Source organism: Cryptomeria japonica, chromosome 3 (assembly GCF_030272615.1).
Source record: "Cryptomeria japonica chromosome 3, Sugi_1.0, whole genome shotgun sequence".
NCBI classification, from domain to species: Eukaryota; Viridiplantae; Streptophyta; class Pinopsida; order Cupressales; family Cupressaceae; genus Cryptomeria; species Cryptomeria japonica.
Genome location: NC_081407.1, coordinates 656,146,228 through 656,166,540, shown reverse-complemented (window position 1 = coordinate 656,166,540; position 20,313 = coordinate 656,146,228). Strand labels below are relative to the sequence as shown.

General features: G+C 39.2%; 1 protein-coding gene across 2 annotated transcripts in view; it reads left to right on the top strand.

Annotated features, from left to right (window-relative positions):
- The window catches only part of LOC131033809 (serine/threonine-protein kinase BLUS1), a 191,948-nt gene that overhangs the window by 106,998 nt on the left and 64,637 nt on the right, over positions 1–20,313 (top strand). For both annotated transcript variants that reach the window (XM_057965094.2, XM_057965095.2), the window contains exons 11-14: positions 1,493–1,561; positions 1,712–1,858; positions 2,026–2,102; positions 2,644–2,916. In XM_057965094.2, the coding sequence (XP_057821077.2) occupies positions 1,493–1,561; positions 1,712–1,858; positions 2,026–2,102; positions 2,644–2,916 (566 nt within the window). The remainder of the gene's footprint in view (positions 1–1,492; positions 1,562–1,711; positions 1,859–2,025; positions 2,103–2,643; positions 2,917–20,313) is intronic.

The window sequence follows — 20,313 nt, the reverse complement described above, 5'->3', positions numbered from 1 at the left end:
CCGAAGCTGAATATCGAGGAACAATCAAAGCAGCTTGTGAGGCAGTTTGGCTTCAAAGGATGCTTTTGGACATCCAATTGCCTCAAGATGGTCCTACACCCCTCTTCTGTGATAATCAAGGGGTGCTGAAACTTGCTAGAAATCCAGTCTTCCATGAGCGGACCGAGCATGTTGAGCTTCATTGTCACTTTATCTGCAAGCTGGTTGAAGATGGATCCGTGAATTTGCAGTATGTTCCTACTGAGGACCAGACTACAAATATCCTCACCAAGTCCCTACATCCAGATAAGTTTGTTAGGTTCAGGGGGCAACTTGGTGTAGTAGACAGATTGACCATTAAGGGAGGGTATTAGTATAATATCTTCGTATTATCTTTCTATTTCAGTTTAATGGTCAATATTGTAAATTTTGTACATATTAGATTCTTTCTAATTCAGATGATTGTTTCTTAATAGAAACATTGTGCCTTTGTAAACTATAAATGAACGTTTTGTTGATTCATTAATTTTATCAGTTTTTACCAAATACTCTTGTATTAATTGTGCTTCTAAGTGCCCAATAAGATCTTAAATCATAACGAATAATTTCAAACGTAACAAAATGCAGCTAGCAATTCATCAAAATGTCAAAAGAAATTTCTCAATTGCAAGCAGATGAAATTTTTTGCAAAGTTCTTTAGATCTGTATAAGAAAAATCAGGATACCTCCCTGGCACTTAAGGTGTATGAAAATATTGAGGGTTTTATATATTGTAAAATGCAGAGGGCCCATGCTGCAACTGTCCAAGGAATAGAGTGTATGTCCACTAAAGTGTGTCTAGCATATCAAATATTATCGTTATCATTTCATGCAATCTTTACAATTCCATCATTTTGTGACTCATTTACTCTGGCTTTTGAATCTAGGGATTTCTACCTGTTGTGACAAGAAACTGGTTGATAGAAATAGCAATGTGAACTTTGAAACTATTTACCTGGTTCCCGTTTCAATAGAAGAAAATATGTAAGATAATGCTCACAAGGTCTTGCAATACCCCTTATCCTTCATGAATTTTCATCCTCAATAAAATAAAAAACAAGCGATGATAATGCTTATAAACCTTCGCTATGCCTTGTGCTTTGGAGCACATGCATTTTCTGCTTTTGAAGAAAAATACATGTATTTGTGGATGTTTTCTTGTTCTCATCTATGTCTAAGTATATGCTTTGTGCTTGACATGATTTACAAATTGGATGCTTTCAAACTTAAAAATTGCAGAAGTGAGTTATCTTTCTCTGTCTATAATTTTATATTACTGATTGTTCAAGGAGATAAGCTCTTGTTTATGATATGTTTCTATATAATTTGTGTGCTTTAAAAATATTCTTCTCTCCATGAAACTTAATACCTAAAAAATCTAAGACGTTCTGTTTGTGCTTTCTATTGTAACTTGGTAGATGAAATTAGAAATTAAAGTCTCTTTCTAACATGCCAAAGTAAATATCTTGTTTAGAGTCAATACATCCGTGGGATCAGTGAGTGGAATTTCAATTTAGAGGATTTGAAGGCACAGGCTGCTTTGGTATGTTTTAAAGAAACTTTTGCATCCTTATATTTGCATGCATTCACAAATTCAGTCAGAGTCATTCTTGACTAAGTAGAAATTTCTTTTGTTTTTCATGCATCATGATATTGTGCCTGGTATAACACACTTTCTTTTCTGTTCTGTCAGATTCAAGATGATGATGAAGTTCCTTCTTCAAAGAAACATCCAATAGATTCAAAACCCACAGGAGAAAATTTGAAATCAATGGGAGTGGTGCCAAGCTCTGACTCTCCGTGGACCATTCATTCTCGTAAAATGGAGTCAATTGGTAAGGTAAGTACATTATGACATTATGTATGAAGATGGACTACAAGTGTCGGGGTAGATACTAAATCAGTATTTAATCATTTGCCTTCCATATATTGAGAATTTGCATTTTTCACCCTGTGGATGAAAGTATAAATGCTTCCCAGGTAACCTGATAAATGGAGATTTGGCAGGATGGAGATCATGATATATGTGTTCGGCCAGCCCCTCTCTCTTCACCTTTATTACCTCAGACAGTAAATTTTCTCAAGTATGTATTCTGTATTGGCAACTTTTACTAGAGCCTGTGTATTTTTGTTTCATGTTTCATCTGTAGATTGCTTGCTTTCTTCTTGTTTCCATGAAAGCTAAAGAAACCTATCATGGATTCAACTTCTGCCAAAGAATTTAAGAAACTTTCTTTCTCAATCGTATATTATCTGCGTTTCTTATGGATTCACATTTTTTTGGGGAATCTATGAGATAATCAAATTATAGCAACCATTATTCTCTTCTGTCAATTAGGGAGTTGAATTCATTTGTCTCTAATTTTTGGGGCAAATAAATTTCTTGTGAGTTCAATAGTTGTCATTTCCTTTTTTATCAGTTATAATATTCATTTTGAATTGTCCTTGGAATTGTATGGCTTTACTTTAGAAGTTTAGGCATACTAGTTTTGAATCATACTGCTATTGTGATTTAGGCAGTTGATTTGCATTAAAGTAAGATAGACACGATATTTAATAATATCAATTAGCATAGAACTGATTCCTTTTAATTTAAATCTGGGGATCTACTCCTTTTGTTTGCAGGGAGTCCTTTGATGTTATTGATGATGGGACCAATGCATGTAGCCCGACTGGGAAGGAGTCTACGATGCCTCGACATTCAAGATTGGAGACTTTGCAGACACAGCAGGACTATTTTGACAGTTCCAAGGTTAGAAGGAAGAATTCTGATAAAGATTGCAAGCTTAGTGAGGATGTTTTTCATGCTCCTGTACATGGTCATAGAGTCTTAAGTGGGCCACTTGTTCCAGAACATGTGCTTGCATCTTGCAGTGTGGGACCAGGAGATGGAGACAGGTTAAACTTCTTTTTTTGTTTTTGTTTTTGTCAGAATGCAAAACATAGTAATGATAATCACATAATTAACAGGATAACTTTAGTGAACCCTTTCTACCAAATTTAGCTGTTTTAGTTCATTGTTCTGTTAGAACTAGAGAATATGCAATTTCTAAACAAGTAGTTGTCAAATAATTGATATCTTTTGGCTAATAAGCCATGCCTGGGGGCTATCTCTTCATGTCCAGAGTTGGTTGATCTGCTTATTCACACTTTCCCCTAATTGCTGAGTGAGCTAGCCCAGTGGTGTTCGAACCTGGGTCATTATCTTGACAATCATTCCTAGCTTTCTGCTAGACCATGGCACACAAGAACCTTAAGTACCTTTACAAAAACGCAACAAGCTTAGTTTTCTTTCTAGCTCTTTTACATAAGAGGCCATCAATGCATTTCATTGTGTGGTGAAGTTTTCACTTTTCAGTAGTAATTGCAGTTTAACTGTAAAACTTACCTGTATTAGAAGGAATAATGTAATGTCCCTTAATGGGACCTTCTAAGATTGTGTCCTAGAATCACAAATTTAATATATAGTGATTACAATAGAGGGACACTATAGTTATAGGAAAGCATTTATTAAACTATCATTATGACATTATTATATTATATTTCATTAACAACATTGTATTATGTTATCTGTATCATGTAATAACATTATTGTACTATATAATTTATTTTATATTACAGTTTTATATTCTATTACCAGCACTATGTTATATTGACATCATTATATTATATTATATTATATTATAGTATTATGTTATGTAACTTCCTTGTCATATTAATATTATTGAATTGTGTCATACCATATTAGTTTTACTTTATGTTAACAGCATCATACTATATTATGTTAATAGTATTATATTCTCAGATTCATACCCCAATGTGATTCCCAGACAATATAATAACAGAGGCCTTTGTGTTTTCTTATTTCCTTATCCATTATTTCTCCTCTTAAATCTATCGTAAACTAAATCACTGACTTCTCACAATTCCGTCATAAATTCTTTATATAAATCTGAAACAAGTTCTTTACCTAGTCTACACTTCATTCCTTATTTACTGATTTCTGGTGCATTAGTATTACGTATCCTCCCCACCCCCTTTTTTTAATTCCAATTCCTTTCTACAACTATATATCATCATATTAAAGAGAGACCCCCTTTCTAACGAGTGATGTCCTACCTCATCACCTAAACTATTTAAACTTCATTACTTAATCGTACCATTCCATTACTAATTCATTGCTCACATGGCCTCTTCGTAATATCGTGCCACTTCATGAAGGTAATCATTCTTTCCTTAATCGTTGTTGTGTTTATTATTAATAAGACAATGGTAATTTCTGTTTATGCCACTTCTCATAAATCGCACCTATTGGGAATCATTCTTACCTTTTACTAATTACTTCACGAAGCCTTTAATCCACAACGTTGTCTTTGATTTCTTCAATATAATTGATTCTGAAATTTAAAATAATCACCGAGGTATGTATATTATATTATAGCATTATATTTATTAATTAAATTATATTCTAAATACTAATACTATCAACAAGATAAAAGCAACTTATTAAACTGGTAATAGACAACAATCATCGATTAATATGTAAATTTAATATTAATGAATATTTAATATTAATAAATAGTTAAATAATTTTAATATTGATGTATATGTAATATTAATAAGAATATTATGAATATTTGATATTAATGAATATTTAATGTTAATATGTAATTTGAATGTGTATAATTTATCATATAAATTGTGTTTATAATATAATATTAATTAATTTTTTTATTTGAATATTTCAAGAATATTATTAGTAACAAATATTAATAATAATATTTAATAAATAAATAAATTTCAAATAATCATTCGTTGTTAATTATTATATTAATTAATAATAATAATTACTTCATTTAGGATATATATAACGATAAAGGAGGGGACATGACAAATAATTTTTAATAACACTTAATCTCCATGCTGGATTCTATTTGCAGAAGACAAAAGATATGTAAGTGCTTAACTAGGTTTCCTATTTTCTGCATGAACAAATCTATTGATTTTTAATGGTTTTCTCTTCCTGTTCATCTTGATCTGAAGCTTATCTTCTTTGTTTGCAAGCATCTCTTGGATGGTCTGCATATGTTCTCCCAACTATGTACAAACATGGATCTACAAGGTGTGCGCCCTTGGTCTCCTTGTGCTGTGCAGCACAACGCTCGGGTTTGTGACATGGCTTAACCGCCTCCTGTGGATTCTATAAGTCTAGTGGTTGTATCGAGCATTAACAGGTCGATCTTTTGGTACAATGGCAATCACACTAGTAACAAGTGGTATCAGAGCTTGGTCACAGGTTCAAACCCCTCGCTTGCGCTGGGGGGGATTGTTGCAAGGTGTGCGCCCTTGGTCTCCTTGTGTTGTGCAGCGCAACGCTTGGGTTTGTGACATAGCTTAACTGCCTCATGTGGATTCTATAAGTCTAGTGGTTATATCGAGCATTAACAAGTCGATCTTTTGGTGCAACGGCATTCACACTTGTAACAGGATCATGAAGACAAAATTGTTTTAGCCTGGGGTTTCCACATAGGCTTTGAAGTCTTGTATATGTTACTCACAAGACACGATCGTTGAAGTGTCTATGCACCACCAATTCATTGTAATATATTGCTTATAAATCACAGCATTCATTACCTGACACTTTAAGCTGTGTACATTAGAACTTCCTCACATTATTAGTTACAAATGTAGGATGTTAATATAATTTACACAACATATAGATAGCATAGGCATGCTTGCTAGTTATAGTTACATATATTTTAAGTTCAAACCTAAGCAACTCACTAAAGAATGTAAAGACCGCATTCTGTACATCCATTCAACTGCACTTAAACCCACTGCTTTGCTCATTTGGCTTAGATTCTCTTCAATTTTTCCCAAAGACACATGCATGTGTTGCAGCTGAAGTTGAGCCCATTTTGCATGTGAAACTAATGTTGTTGGAGTGCTTGTAGCTCTCAACATTTTCTCCACCTCCTCCTAATGGGTTGCTTGCATCTGTCAACTTCTTCCCCAATCTTTTTGTTAAAGTACTTGAACATTTCACACTTCTTCACCAATCTTCTTGTTGGAATGCTTGCATTGGTAAACTTATTCACTCATGTCTTGTTTTCCTGATATAGTAAATAACTAGTTTGAAGTCCGTTTTGTTTATTTTTGGTTATTTTTTCATTTTCTTTGTCAGCAATGCATATCACAAATCAGTGTGCTCCCTCAACTGGTATTGTTTTTCTCCTTTCTTCTATCATGGTGAGGCTATCTGCTTGGGAAGTCTTTCTAAATTCTTGTTTACTTCCTCGATTCTCTTGGTTGGAGCATTATGTTGAAGTATGTAGCGTCGACAAAGATCTTCCTGTTCGTATGCTCAGAATATGTGTGTTCGTGCTAGCGTATCCTTTCATACTTTTACGATGTGATGACTAAGCCTAAATGATCTGGCATTTTCTTATTATCTGCCAATATCTCTTACTCTTCATGTATCATGTTTATCTTGAAGGCTTCCGTTACTCCTATTTCATCTTCTTTGCTTCGTTGGCTTCCGTTTCAAATTCGAGATTCTTCTATCGTTTATATGAATGCTCTTGGCTGTTCGTGTAGTGCCTATGTGGCTGTCGGTGGCATATATGTGTCTATATGGTTGTCGGTGACCTTTCCTCTGCCAGTGTGGAGTCTTTCCCTTTGCTATTCGATATATTATATATATCGTATTTCTATGTTCGTGCAGCTTCTCTTTTTCAGCAGTTTGTTTTATGTATATAGGGTTATCATACTGTTTGAGCAAGTTAATTGCTATTATACATGAGTGTAGATCATTGAGATTGAGCACGTACCGAGTTGTATATTTCAGACTTCTCATTACTTGAAGTGTATTGTTCGATTCCCTTGAAGTTATGTATGTTTTCTATTGAATGGGAATCATATGTGTTTCGGGACTTATTGATGATAATCTGAGAATTATCAATACTTGTAATTACTTATGAGATAGAAATAAAGATCATATTTGTGTGGGCTGGGTTTTTCACCCTCAAGTGGAGGGTTTTCCCAAGATAAGTCTTTTGTGTCCTTGTTATTCTTAAATTTTGTGATTTCTTTTATATATTCTGGTTCAAATTTAACATGGTATCAGAGTGGGTCTAGAAGATCAATCCAGAACCAGAATCTTGTTTAAAGTACCTTATTTCTTTAAGTTGTTTTTCTAAGTCATTCATTATGGTGAATGGATTGAAAGTAGAAGATAGACTAGATGGTTCGTCAAATTTCTCTTCTTGGAAATTTAGAATTCTGATTACTCTAGAAGAGAATGATCTCCTTGACTATGTCTCGAAAGATGTAGAAGAACCTTCTGTTGATGCAGAGAAAGTTCAATGGAGAAAGAATAGGACCATGGCTAAGAAAATTCTGATTGATTTTGTTAAGGATCATCTGGTTCCTATCATCTCTAAGTCGGATTCAGCTAAGGAAATGTTTCAAACCCTAAAGGATCTTTATGAATTCAACAACACTAGCAGAGCTCTAGCCCTCAAGCGTCAACTGTTGCATGTGAAAATGGCTAGAGGAGAATCTGTTGCTTCTTATTTCATGAAAATTTCAGAGTTAAAAAGATCAGCTTCGTGCAATTGGAGATACTTTTTCTGATAAAGACTTGGTGATGCTAGCTATGAATGGACTTCCCAACTCTTGGGAATCCTTCATTCAAGAAATTAGTGGAAGAGATGAACTTCCTAAGTTTGATAGATTGAGAGCAGATTGCATTTAGGAAGAATGCAGACAAGAAGCTAGAGGCAATGGTCACAAATCTCATCATGAAGATGATCATGTGCTAGCTGCTCACACATCTAAGGTGCAAGGAAAGAAGGTAACTTCAAAAGATTTAGAGATAAGAATTTTGAGTCTGCCCCTGATGCCAAGAAAAAGATGAAGGACCTTTCTAGAATTCAGCGCTTCAGATGTGACAAATTTGGTCACTTTGCCAAAGATTGTGTATCAAGGTCAAAGCCTCAAGCAGCTGCTGCAAATGTTGAGACTCCTTCTCCTCAAAGAGAGTCAAGTGAAAATTCTGAGGGATTCTTGTTTATTTCTGCTCTTTCTAGTAATGTTCTTACTAACAGTGATACGTGGTTGATAGATAGTGGAGTATCTCGTCATATCACTGGTTATCGTGAGCATCTTTCAAACTTGAAAAAAAAAGACTCATCTTTAAGTTATCATTGGTGATGATGCTTGCTATTCTGTGAAGGGTGCGGGTTCTACTTCTTTTTAGTTGGACTCTGGTATTCCTCTTCATTTAAGTGATGTAGTGTTTGTTCCTGGTATTAAGAAGAATCTAATTTCTATTTCTGCATTAGAAGACAAAGGTTATCATGTTGCTTTTGCTGATGGAAAAGTTCTTGCATGGAAGAAGAACTCAATTATTCAATCAGCTCGTGTTATTGGTGTTTGTCATGATAGTCTTTACAAACTTTCAGCTCATCTCATTCAAGTCTTAGCTCACGACTCTTCAAGTTCAAGTGAGTTGTGGCATAAAAGATTTGGTCATTTAAATTTCAGAACTTTGTCTTCAGTGGAGAAGTTTGTCATTGGTCTTCCGAAGCTGAACCAAAATCATGAAGGTGTTTGCAAGGGGTGTGCTTTAGGTAAGAACATTAAGAGTACCTTTCATAGTAGTGAAAGTAGGGCAAAGAATATTCTAGAATTAATTCATTCTGATTTATGTGGACCTATGTCAGTTGCTTCACTTAGTGGTTTTTGGTATTATGTCACCTTCATTGATGATTTTTCACGTAAGTGTTGGATTTACTTTCTTAAGTCTAAAGAGTCTGATGAAGTGCTGTCCAGATTTAAAGAGTTTAAAGCTCTAGTTGAAAATTTATCTAACAAGAAAATAAAAGTTCTTAGATCTGATAATGGAGGAGAATATGTTTTTGGTGTTTTTCATAACTTTTGTGTTGAAGTTGGGATTAAGAGGGAGTTCTGTGTCCCTTATAATCCTCAACAAAACGGTGTGGTTGAAAGAAAGAATAGGACAATTGTGGAGGCAACGAAGGCTATGATTCATGACCAAAGTCTTCAAACATTTCTTTGGGCCGAGGCTTGCAGGACAACAGTTCACATTCAAAATCGTAGTCCTTATCAGATTCTAGACAACTTGACTCTAGAAGAAGCTTTTGCAGGTGTCAAACCAGATGTTATTTTAGAATCTTTGGATGCCTTGTTTATATTCATGTTCCAAAAGAGAAAAGAACTAAATTAGAATGTTCAGGCAAAAATCTACATTCCAGGTCAAAAACAGATTGAAATCAGCAGGGATGTTTCTTTTGATGAAGATGTAGCTTGCAAGAAATCCAAAGAGTCTAACTTGGAATCTGATGAAGATTTTGAGCATTCTCAAGATATAGATATAGCTGATTTGAATCCATCTTCAGAGATTCAGAGGGAGAATACATATTTAGAAGATTCTGCTGACCCAGCTGATCCAGCTGATCCTATTGATCCAGTTGACTCTATAGTTACAACATTAGGTCTCGGTAATAGTTCAGCTAATAAGAAAAGACCTATGTGGGCTAGGCACACTATGGAAGAGGCTGAAAAATATGCAGCCCCTTGTGGTACTTTCAGAGAAAGTAAGAGGCCTCATAAGTTTGTTGGTTATGTATCCTTGATGAGTCACATTATTGCATCCAAGCCTTCCAGTGTTGAAGAGGCTTTAAATCAGCAAGTGTGGAAGGATGCCATGATGGAGGAATATCAATCTATTATGAAAAACGATGTATGGGACATTGTTCCAAGGCCTAAAAACAAATCAATGGTTTCTTCTAAGTGGCTGTTCAAAATCAAACATGCAGTTGATGGGAGTATAGAAAAGTACAAGGCCAGATTTGTAGCCAGAGGTTTTCAACAAAAGGAAGGCATAGATTATGAAGAAACCTTTGCACGTGTAGCACGTTACACTTCTATTAGGACCATCATAGCTGTTGCAGCTGTTAAGGGTTGGAATCTTCATCAAATGGATGTGAAAACAACCTTTCTTGAATGGTATAATTGAAGAGGAGGTTTGCATTGAGCAGCTAGAGGGCTTTGTTATTCATGATAGAAACTCACATATATGCAGGCTGAAAAAGGCCTTATATGGCCTTAAACAAGCCCCTCGTGCTTGGTATGAGAGGATAGATCACTATCTTTTGAGCTTGGGCTTCCTAAAGAATGACGCTGATCCAAATTTATACTTAAAGTAGTTAGCTTCAGAATTTGAAATGAAAGATCTTGGTTTGTTGCATTATTTCCTTGGACTTGAGGTATGGCAAAGTTCAAATGGAATTATATTGAGTCAAGGTAAATATGCTATTGATATTCTGAAGAGGTTTGGTATGTTAGAATGTAAATCTATGGTGACTCCTATGGAAGCAAATCTGAAAAAGTTACATGAGGTTGCAGCTACTTCAGATTTAGTAGATCCTACTATGTACCTGCAATTAATTGGTTCTTTAATGTATTTGGTTAACACAAGGCCTGATATATGTTATGCTGTTAACACTTTAAATCAATTCATGTGTGAACCAAGATAGATTCACCTTGTGGCAGCCAAACACATACTGAGATATGTTCATGGTATAGTGGGATGTGGTTTAAAATATTCCTCATGTGTAGAGCTGAACTTACAGGGGTTCTCTGATTCAGATTGGGCAGGTTGTGTGCCTGATAGGAAGAGAACTTCAGGATGTTTTTTCAGCCTAGGTTTAGCCATGATTTCCTAGTGCAGCAAGAAACAATCTTATGTTGCTCAGAGTATAACTGAAGCAGAATATGTTGCAGCTTGTGTGGCTGCAAGAGAAGCTGTGTGGCTTCGCAAATTGCTTGCAGGTTGTTTGGGAAGCCCTTGGAGCCTACAGTGATTCTTTGTGATAACCAAAGTTGTGTGAAGCTTTCGGTTAATCTAGTTTTTCATGATAGAACCAAACATGTGGAAATAAAATATCATTACTTGAGAGATATGGTTCAAAGGAAAGTAGTTAAACTCAAGTACATTTGCACAGAAGAGCAAACAACAGACATTCTCAGTAAGCCGCTTCTCAGCAAGCCGCTTCTGAGAGTGAAGTTTTGTTACTTCCGAAATAAGCCTGGCATTGTGGAGAATGAAGCTCTTGCCGAGAGAGAGTCTCAACTTCATTAATTCTTTGCTTATTGTTAATGAGTTATTCTCTGTGAGAAAAGTTCGAGGAGAAATCCCTTGTTAATGAGTTCTTCTCTACGAGAGAAGTTCGAGGTGAAATCCCTTGTTAACGAGTTCTTCTCTGAGAGAGAATTTCAAGGTGAAATCCCTTCTTCCACCCTCTGGGAGTAGCTATGGTGGATCCACCCTTTGGGAGTAGCCATGGTGGAAGTCATGTGTGTGACTCCATGACTTTGTTTTTTGTTTTTTCTGATTCACCCTCTAGGAGTAGCTATAGTGAATATTGTTATGCTGAGAGAACATTTTTATTTGAGAAAATCTGTGATGAGATTTTTTTTTGTTGATATTCTTTTGGTTGTAGCTATGTGTACTTGTCATGTGATGACATTTTGAAGATCTCTCTCTGTTTACCCTGTGGGTTGTGTTATTAATATTGCATATCAATAGTCAGATGATAACCATAGGATAGAATAGTAACCAGAAACTCAAAGCAATGCTTTCATTAATGCCAAAATGTCTAGTACAATAATCATTCTTTGCATCAGTGTATCCAACAACAAGTACAAGAGCATATATAAAGACATGGTCGAGGGTTGCGGTTACCACCCGTGGGGAACCGTCATGCAACAGACAACTACCCTCGACGACACTAACATACTTAACCAACGTAGCTTAACAAGTAGTACAAAGCCCATTTTACGACCAACATCATCCCCCCCCCCCAAGAAAAGTCGTCTCCGGACGACAAGGACAAAAATCCGGGACTAACACAACAAAATGGGGATGAAGTACACTGTATACAATAAGAAATCACTGAGAAGAATGGGCTGAGGGGGCGTCCCTGAAGGAGGTAGTTGCACCGCCGATGAAGAAGATGCAGGAACTGCTGACGCTAGTCGAGCCCGAAACTCATACACCTGCTGCGTCCTCACCGGAAAACCCTTTTCTACTACCATCCGATGCTCAAGTGCGGATTTCACCATTATTGCTTCCGCAAGGAGTTCTTTTTTTTCCTTGACATCATAGTCGTCCCGTGCCTAAACCAAAGTTGTCTGCAAAACACGCTTTTCAGTCTCAGCCTCCACCAACTGCTACTCAAATGATACTATCTCCCTAGCCAATTTGTCCTTGATAGGCACCCGCGCTGCCCTCTCGGCATCCAACTACTAGGTACGCTGAGCTAAGTCTCACGCTACTATTGCCTCCAACCTGGTGGTCAGCTCCTCCCGAGCCCCTCTGTGCATCCACCAAAGCAACCTCACGTCCAGTCGAGACATACTCCGAGTACCTCAAAGCATACCATTCATGCCTGGAAGTAGCCACAACCCTCTAGCACAAAGGCTAGGAGACGCCTCAAATCCTCCATCACACTCCCCAAAGGTTGATAACTGAACTGAATAACTCCCTGGTGCCGTACGACTTCGTGTTCTTGCAATGCCTTCCCTTAAACTCTGTTTGTTTGCAACCTCCAAATCCGTCTCCCTCTACGGTTATGTCTTCCACGCCAATGCTTAGCTTCAGGCTTTTTTCTCACAGTACGGAACAACGCCAACACTTACTGTGACTTCTCTGATGCCCTTCGCCCAACACAAAAGTGTATTGTAGCTCAAAAATAAATTGGGGGTCTGGGGGGTAGTGCCACCAGCGGGGTTGAGGGCAGCGCCCTCGCAGGGTCTGGGGCAGCGCCCCAACGGGGTCGAGGGTAGCGCCAATTTACAACCTCCAGAACCACACAGAAGTGCATGGCGCACATCATTTTTGTGATATTTTAAGATGCCAAAAACCTTCAGTCTAATTTTTTCAGCGTCCTGGCTCCAGATTCCATCGAATGATTTTTCAATCTGGTCGTCGTTTTTTTGTTTTTTAAAATTAAATGCATGCTTGTTTGAATGTTGGCGCATTTTTCTTTTCACGTGCCATCACCACCGTTTATCCCTGTCGTGTCGTGGTATTTTTCCTTTCGCCCTTTTTTAAACCGCCGTCGTCATTGCTGTGCTCCTTCAGGCCTACGGTGGTATTCCACCACCAGTGACCTTCGTCGACGGTGGTTCCCCCGCATGGTGGTTCCACCGTACGGTGGTCCCACCACCACTTCCAAAAAAAAATATATATATATATATTTTTTAATTTAATTTCCTAATCTAATTGTCTAGTGAGTCTTTGGCTCGGGTCTCGTGCCTTTGGGATCGCCCTCTCATACTTCTCGGTTTGTCGTGCCTCTCGAGTCTCCCGCTTTGGTCCCGTGCCTCTCGAGTCGCTCGCCCGGCCTCTCGGGTCCCCTTCTATCCTCTCGGGTCTCCTTCCGGCCTCTCGAGTGTCCCTCCGGCCTCTCGGGTCCCCTGCGCACTTCTCGTGGTAGGGTTTCAATTTGGACCCGTTGATGGCAAGTTTATTTTCAATGGCCATCCGAAGACCTGGAGCCATAAATTATACAGGGACCACGGCGTCCTTCCCGTACATAAGAAGAAGAAGAAGAATAAAGATTTTGAAGGCTGCGGCCTTCCACACAAGGTTCCAATCGTTGCTGACACGAATGATCTTGGGATTATCTACGTCACCGAGGTTTGTCTCCTTCAATTTTACCTATTGATACTTGATGGGTTCTTACTTCGGGAACTGGTGTGCGGTGGTGTTACTCACATGGGCGTCTCTCTTCCAATATTCTTTGTATTCCGGTAGGTACGCCTCCTCTATTACTTGCTTTGGTTCCTCTACTTCGAGCTTGTAGCTCTGGAACATTTCGTAATCCTCCATCTGCTAGTGGAAGAGCCCGTTCAATGACCCTGTCTCATTCTCGTAGCACTCTCCTAGTTTGAGAATCCCTTCGTCGTTGGGCTCCATGCAGCCCCGTCCTTCGTCCCTCCGGTCGCCTTCTCCTTCACCCTCTGATTCCGAAGATGATGCCAGTTCCTCACTAACCAACTACGTCACAAGGTCTATGATAAACTTCCTTCCTCCATTCTCCATAGACAGAGTGTTCTTCTTCCAGTTGTGGGTGGCCTTGGTTGCCACCAGCCACCCTCTCCCTAAGATCGCATCATACCCTTTTTTCTTTAGTGGGATTACCATGAAGTCTAGTATGAAGGGTTGTGCCCCGATGGTAACTTGCTAGCCCATCAGTGTCCCGATGGGTTTGATTCTATGTTGATCTGCTCTCAGCAGATTGAATGTAGATGGCCACAGCGTCGACTTCCTCAGCTTCCACCAGGTTTCTTCTGGAAGAACATTCACTCTCGATCCACCATCGACAATGGTATCGATTAGAATGGTGCAAAAGATAACCCATCTCCACAATGGCCAAGTTCCTTCCAGTGTTAACTGCCAGCAACTTGGGGTCTATTACAAACCCCCCAGGGACATCCGTGCGGTGGTTGGTATTGGTGCGTGGTTGGGAGAGATTATTCAGCAACGTCGTTCGTAATTGAGGCATCGTCTAGAGGAGATCGTGTACCTTCACAGGCACCTCTTGTTTTAAAATTTGATTTAGTATAGCCTCCTCCGCCTCCGGTTAGTTGGAAGTACCCGCTGTACCCTTCGCCTTCGCCCTCTCTTGTATCTCTTTCTTAATTTCTTCCCGTGCTTCCCGTACCTCCCGTACCCTTTGCTTCTCTGTCTCCAGGTCTGGGCACGTTGCTTGTCTGGCTTGGGCGCGGGTTACGGCCAACACTTCCTCTTCTTTGGTTTCCTCGATATTGAGCAAGTTGATGCCGAATTTCAGGCAGGTGGCGTCTTTGCGGTCTCCCGGTCTGCATCATTTGCACAAATATTGTGTGGTCTCTCCCTTTGGGCAGTCTCGGTCAAAGTGCCCCCACTGGCTGCACGCTCTGCATTGTATCATCGGTCGACCTTTGGAGTCGTATTGGATCCGGCTCCTTGTATTGTTATTGTTGTTTCGTCCTCCCCACCGGTTATCTCGGTAGCCCCCCAATGTTGCATTGTTGTTCACTGAGGAGTTGCCAGTACCGCTCGATGTAGTTGGTTGTTCCTGTGTAAGTAATACTTGTTGGTTTCGTGTTTTCATGTTGTAGGGACATTCCTTGGTGGGATGCCCCATCAACTGGCATATATCACAATAGGCCTTCTTTGGGCAGGAGCCTTTCGTGTGGTCGTCCGTCGTACATTTCGTGCACCAAAGCTCCCCTTCGTCGGTCTTGCTTGGACCTCCCTTCATAACCTTCAGCTCTTTGGTCATCCTCAGCATGTCCTTCTGCAGGGCTTGCACCTTTTTGCCGGACTTGCCATCGCTATTGCTTCCCTCAGAAGAGTCATCATCCTCAGACGAGCTATCCTTCTTCTTTTTCTTCTTGGATGTCTTGGTCTCGATCTCGAGATCCATCGCTCTATTATATGCATCTTCTTACGAGGTTGGTGGAACAATTTTCATCTTCTTCCAGAGGGAATGTTTCAGTCCCTCCACGAACCATCTCTTTTTCAACCCATCTGTTGGTTGACTCTCCATTTTCCCCAACAGTTCCTTGAGCCGCCGACTATAGGCTTGGACCATCTTGTTCTTGTTCTGCTTTGTGCCATAGATTTCGGCTACTATTTCATTGTCGTCTCTGAGGAGGCGAAACTCTATCTTGAACTCCTTCAGGTTGGGCCATGTGCCGACTTTGGCCTTATCCGTATCGGAGTACCAGTCGATGGCCAGTCCCCTTAAGATTGTTGGAAATTGTGTTACCCATTCGTCCTGTTCGGTAACACCGTTCCCTGACCATATGGTTTTTCACAAGTGCGGCAATGGCAAACGAGATCTTCCGTTGAACTTCGGCAGCTTCTGTTTACTGGCCATTGATGGGGGTTGTGTCGCCTGTCCCTGCACCTGCACCACTCCCAACCGCGCCGGTGGTGTTTGTTGTTTGAGTGACTGGGGGTATGGTGGTTTGTATCTGCGTGCTTGGTGTGATGGGTCCCAAGAGGGGGTCGTGCTTGCCGTGTGCCTGTGCCTCCTCCGCACCTATGGTCGTACGGTTGCCCTCCCCTCCGTTCTCACCCTCGTCGTCTGTTTGCTCCCTTCAGTGGTCCTCCGTGTGCAATGTAAGGGGTAAATTCCTGAACTGATCCTGGGTCTCTTCGACCAAATTTCTTCGTAGCCTTGTTTCCTCCAAAAATTCTTCGTAGCTTCTCACCCTACGGTGTTCTGGCGACACGTAGAAATCTCCTTCGGCTTCTGCTCTTGCACATAATGTAGGAGTGTTCTTTATTCTGCCCCTGAGGCTCAAGGTTCAAGTTTCTCGTCGTTGCTTGCCATTACGCTCCTCTTCCCAGCGATGGTTGTTTACTTCGTACTCCCGGAGGACCTATTGGCGTTGCTCCTGATGCTGGGTTTCATCCCTTCGATGCTGGTGGGCAAGGGTTGCTTGGGCTAGGAGACGCGGGAGTTGGTGCAACAATCTATTTGCCGTCGGACTGACATTGAGAGCGTCCCAGACTACACCCTCGGGTACCTCTTCCTGTGTAGCTCCCCTCGTACGAAAGTCTCTATAGCCGCCTGGAACCGGATCACGAAATCGCCTGTCAATGCGTTCTCCTCTTCGTAAAGTTCTCTCAGTCGGCTATCATCCCCCTCGATGCTATTGCCAATGGGCTGGCCCATTATCCTCCGTAGGCCATTCACGCTCCGTGGCTACCCAGATTTAGACAGCAACGATGCCAGATGTTTGCCCCGTGGGTTGTGTTATTAATATTGCATATCAATAGTCAGATGATGGCCATAGGATAGAATAGTTACCAGAAACTCAGGGCAATGCTTTCATTAATGCCAAAATGTCTAGTACAATAATCATTCTCTGCATGAATGTATCCAACAACAAGTACAAGAGCATATATAAAGACATGGTCGAGGGTTGCGGTTACCACCTGTGGGGAACCGTCGTGCAATGGACAACTACCCTCGACGACACTAACATACTTAACCAACATAGCTTAACAAGTAGTACAAAGCCCATTTTACGACCAACACTCTCTTGCTAAGAGGGAGTGTTGAAGTATGTAGCGTTGACAGAAATCTTCCTGTTTGTATGCTCAGAATATGTGTGTTCGTGCTGGCGTATCCTTTCATACTTTTATGATGTGATGACTAAGCCTAAATGATCTGGCATTTTCTTATTATCTGCCGATATCTCTTACTCTTCATGTATCACGTTGATTTTGAAGGCTTCCGTTACTCCTATTTCATCTTCTTTTCTTCTTTGGCTTTCGTTTCAAATTCGAGATGCTTCTATCATTTATATGAATGCTCCTGGCTGTTCGTGTAATGCCTATGTGGTTGTCGGTGGCATATATGTGTCTATATGGTTGTCGGTGACCTTTCCTCTGCCAGCATGGAGTCTTTCCCTTTGCTATTCGATATATTATATATATCTCATTTCTATGTTAGTGCAGCTTCTTTTTTTCAGCAGTTTGTTTTATGTATGCAGGGTTATCGCTCTGTTTGAGCAAGTTAATTGCTATTATACATGAGTGTAGATCATTGAGATTGAGCACGTACTGAGTTGTATATTTCAGACTTTGTCATTATTTGAAGTGTATTGTTCGATTCCCTTGAAGTTATGTATGTTTTCTATTGAATGGGAATCATATGTGTGTCAGGACTTATTGATTATAATCTGAGAATTATCAATACTTGTAATTACTTCTGAGATAGAAATAAAGATCATATTTGTGTGGGCTGGGTTTTTCACCATTAGGTGGAGGGTTTTCCGAGGATAAGTCTTTTGTGTCCTTGTTATTCTTAAATTTTGTGATTTCTTTTATATATTCTGGTTCAAATTTAACAAATTAGCTTCTTCAATTTCTTTCAGTCAATGTTTTCTTGCATTTCTATTGCCATTCTTGTACATGGAGACAATTATTGGTACAGCGAATATATACCTGAGGACTTTTGATGTTTAGATATGATTGGCAGTCAGAAGTACTTAACTGTACACAAAATTCAGGTCCAAAACAAAGCAAGTAGTATACCTTAGAAAATGAAGACTCAATAACAAGATTGACTAATTCTGAGCTAAAACTCAGCATGGGTTTGTTAGGAACTTATTAATAGGTTTTAAGCAAGCTTCACCCAGGCAAAGTAAAAACACAGGAGAAAACAAAGATGTGAAGGTATTTATAGTTGCCCAAGCAATCTCCATAAGGAATAGTGAACGAATGTTAAATGAGGCATATACCCCAAGTATATACAGATGACATTATAAACATAGGTTGAACTAGTCACCTTCATTTCCCAATAATAGCAATAGATTAAAGAGGAGATCTATTGGAGTCCTCACCCATGAAAATGAACAAAATATATGAACGAACAAAAAAGACAATATTGTTAGAATTGACTAACTGAATAAGAAAGGCTGACAATAATCCAACAAATAACAAAGTGCCCAAAGGCAAAGCTCACAAAGGGGAATAACTAATCCACATAGCTGACAGCAACCCAAAAGGGAAAGCAAAGACTCTACCAAGTAAAACACACCATACAGAAGATGGGAAAGGATTAACCAACGATATCAGTATTTTGAATTTTCCAATCTTAATTTTATTTAAGATTTCAAGACTGTTTGGGACCAACTTCTCTTTCTCGCTAGGGATTTCCAATGAGAAATGATAGTTCATTCCCTCTCTTCTAAAGCTTCCTTACAAGGCAAAGATGGCAAACAAGTAGGAAGAGGGGAGAAGGATCCAACCTCTGAAGAAAGGCCACCAACCAATGGTATACCACATAACAAAAGCTACACTAGGCAAGGCAGGAGATGGAGTACTATCCAAAAGAGAAGAAGCAACCACCTTAGGAGAAAAGGGTCCCGTAGTTGATGCATGTGCTGAAGTCCACACCTCAGCCGAAGCTTGACAAGAAACAAGATCAGGAGAACCAATGGACTTATAATTAGAAGTTGCACTAGTAGGAGACAACAATTGCTGAACACCTAAAACAAAATATTGGTGGCACTTAGCATCCTACTATGAAGAAGTTGGACCAAGGACTTTGCTCTTTATCTTAGAGCAACCAACAACGAAATGACCAAGGCCAAAACAACTATGACATCGAAAGGCTGAACTCTCCAAATCAATCTATTGGATCCAAATGCAATCATGAACTTGGGGTTAGATTTCTGCTAGTGAGCCCTTCAATAAAGATGGGGTGAGAAAGAACATTAGTCTTTGTAGAGAGAGAAGCTTCCAAAGTATTTCCAGTTACCTTCAAACTAGAATGAGTCTAGAACTGAAGCTAGAGGTTTAGGAAGTCTAACACAAATATCAATCACATAAAAAGAATAAGAACAAGGATTGAAAGAAACATACCATTGCTTCATTAATATAGCAGCCTTACCCAAAAACTACGGTTGCATTTCCATAATAGATGTTCTGTTTGTTGATGTGTTTTTTAGGCACATGCGAACACTGAATAAAATACCATAGGTATCTTATCCTCTCTTGAACAAAATCTCTCGGATGCTGAAGATTAGCTTAAGGATCATTCGAGTAGACTCCAAGGTTCATGTATGTAGGATCACTACGTGTGGATAAGCTTGGTTGGTTGTTATGATTGCTGTTTCATCAAGGGGCATTTATGGTTCGAAAAGATTTCATAAAGTGATTGGCAGATAGTATGCAATGAAGTTTCTTCCTAAGACTACTAAATGATTATAAAAAAAATGGCAAAAGATGAGGGTTTAGAGAAATTTTAAGCTATTCTAAAATGAATGGATGAGTAAATGACACAAGTGAAGCTCAACTAGTTATAGCATCACCATACATGAACAAGTCTACTAGAACTAGTGCAATCTTCTAAGGATGTTTAGAGATTTTCAAATCACTACTAATCATAGACACCATTAGTTGAATGCATATCAATGATTGAGCAATAATCGAACTTAAACAATTTCAAGAGTTCCAGTTGACCACACAAGGCTCGCTTACAATCAGCAAGAAAGCTAGTGGTATGGATAACGAGCTTCACAATATATCAAGTGCAACATTCCATTATATAATCTAATGATTAACTTATCATCAAAAGATTGGCTTGAGAAGATAAAAGAACCATGCAATAAGCTTCAAGGATTGAGTAAAAACACCATAACTTCAATGTTTTTATTGATCCAATAGCCAAACAACAACAATTCTTCAAGTCTTTC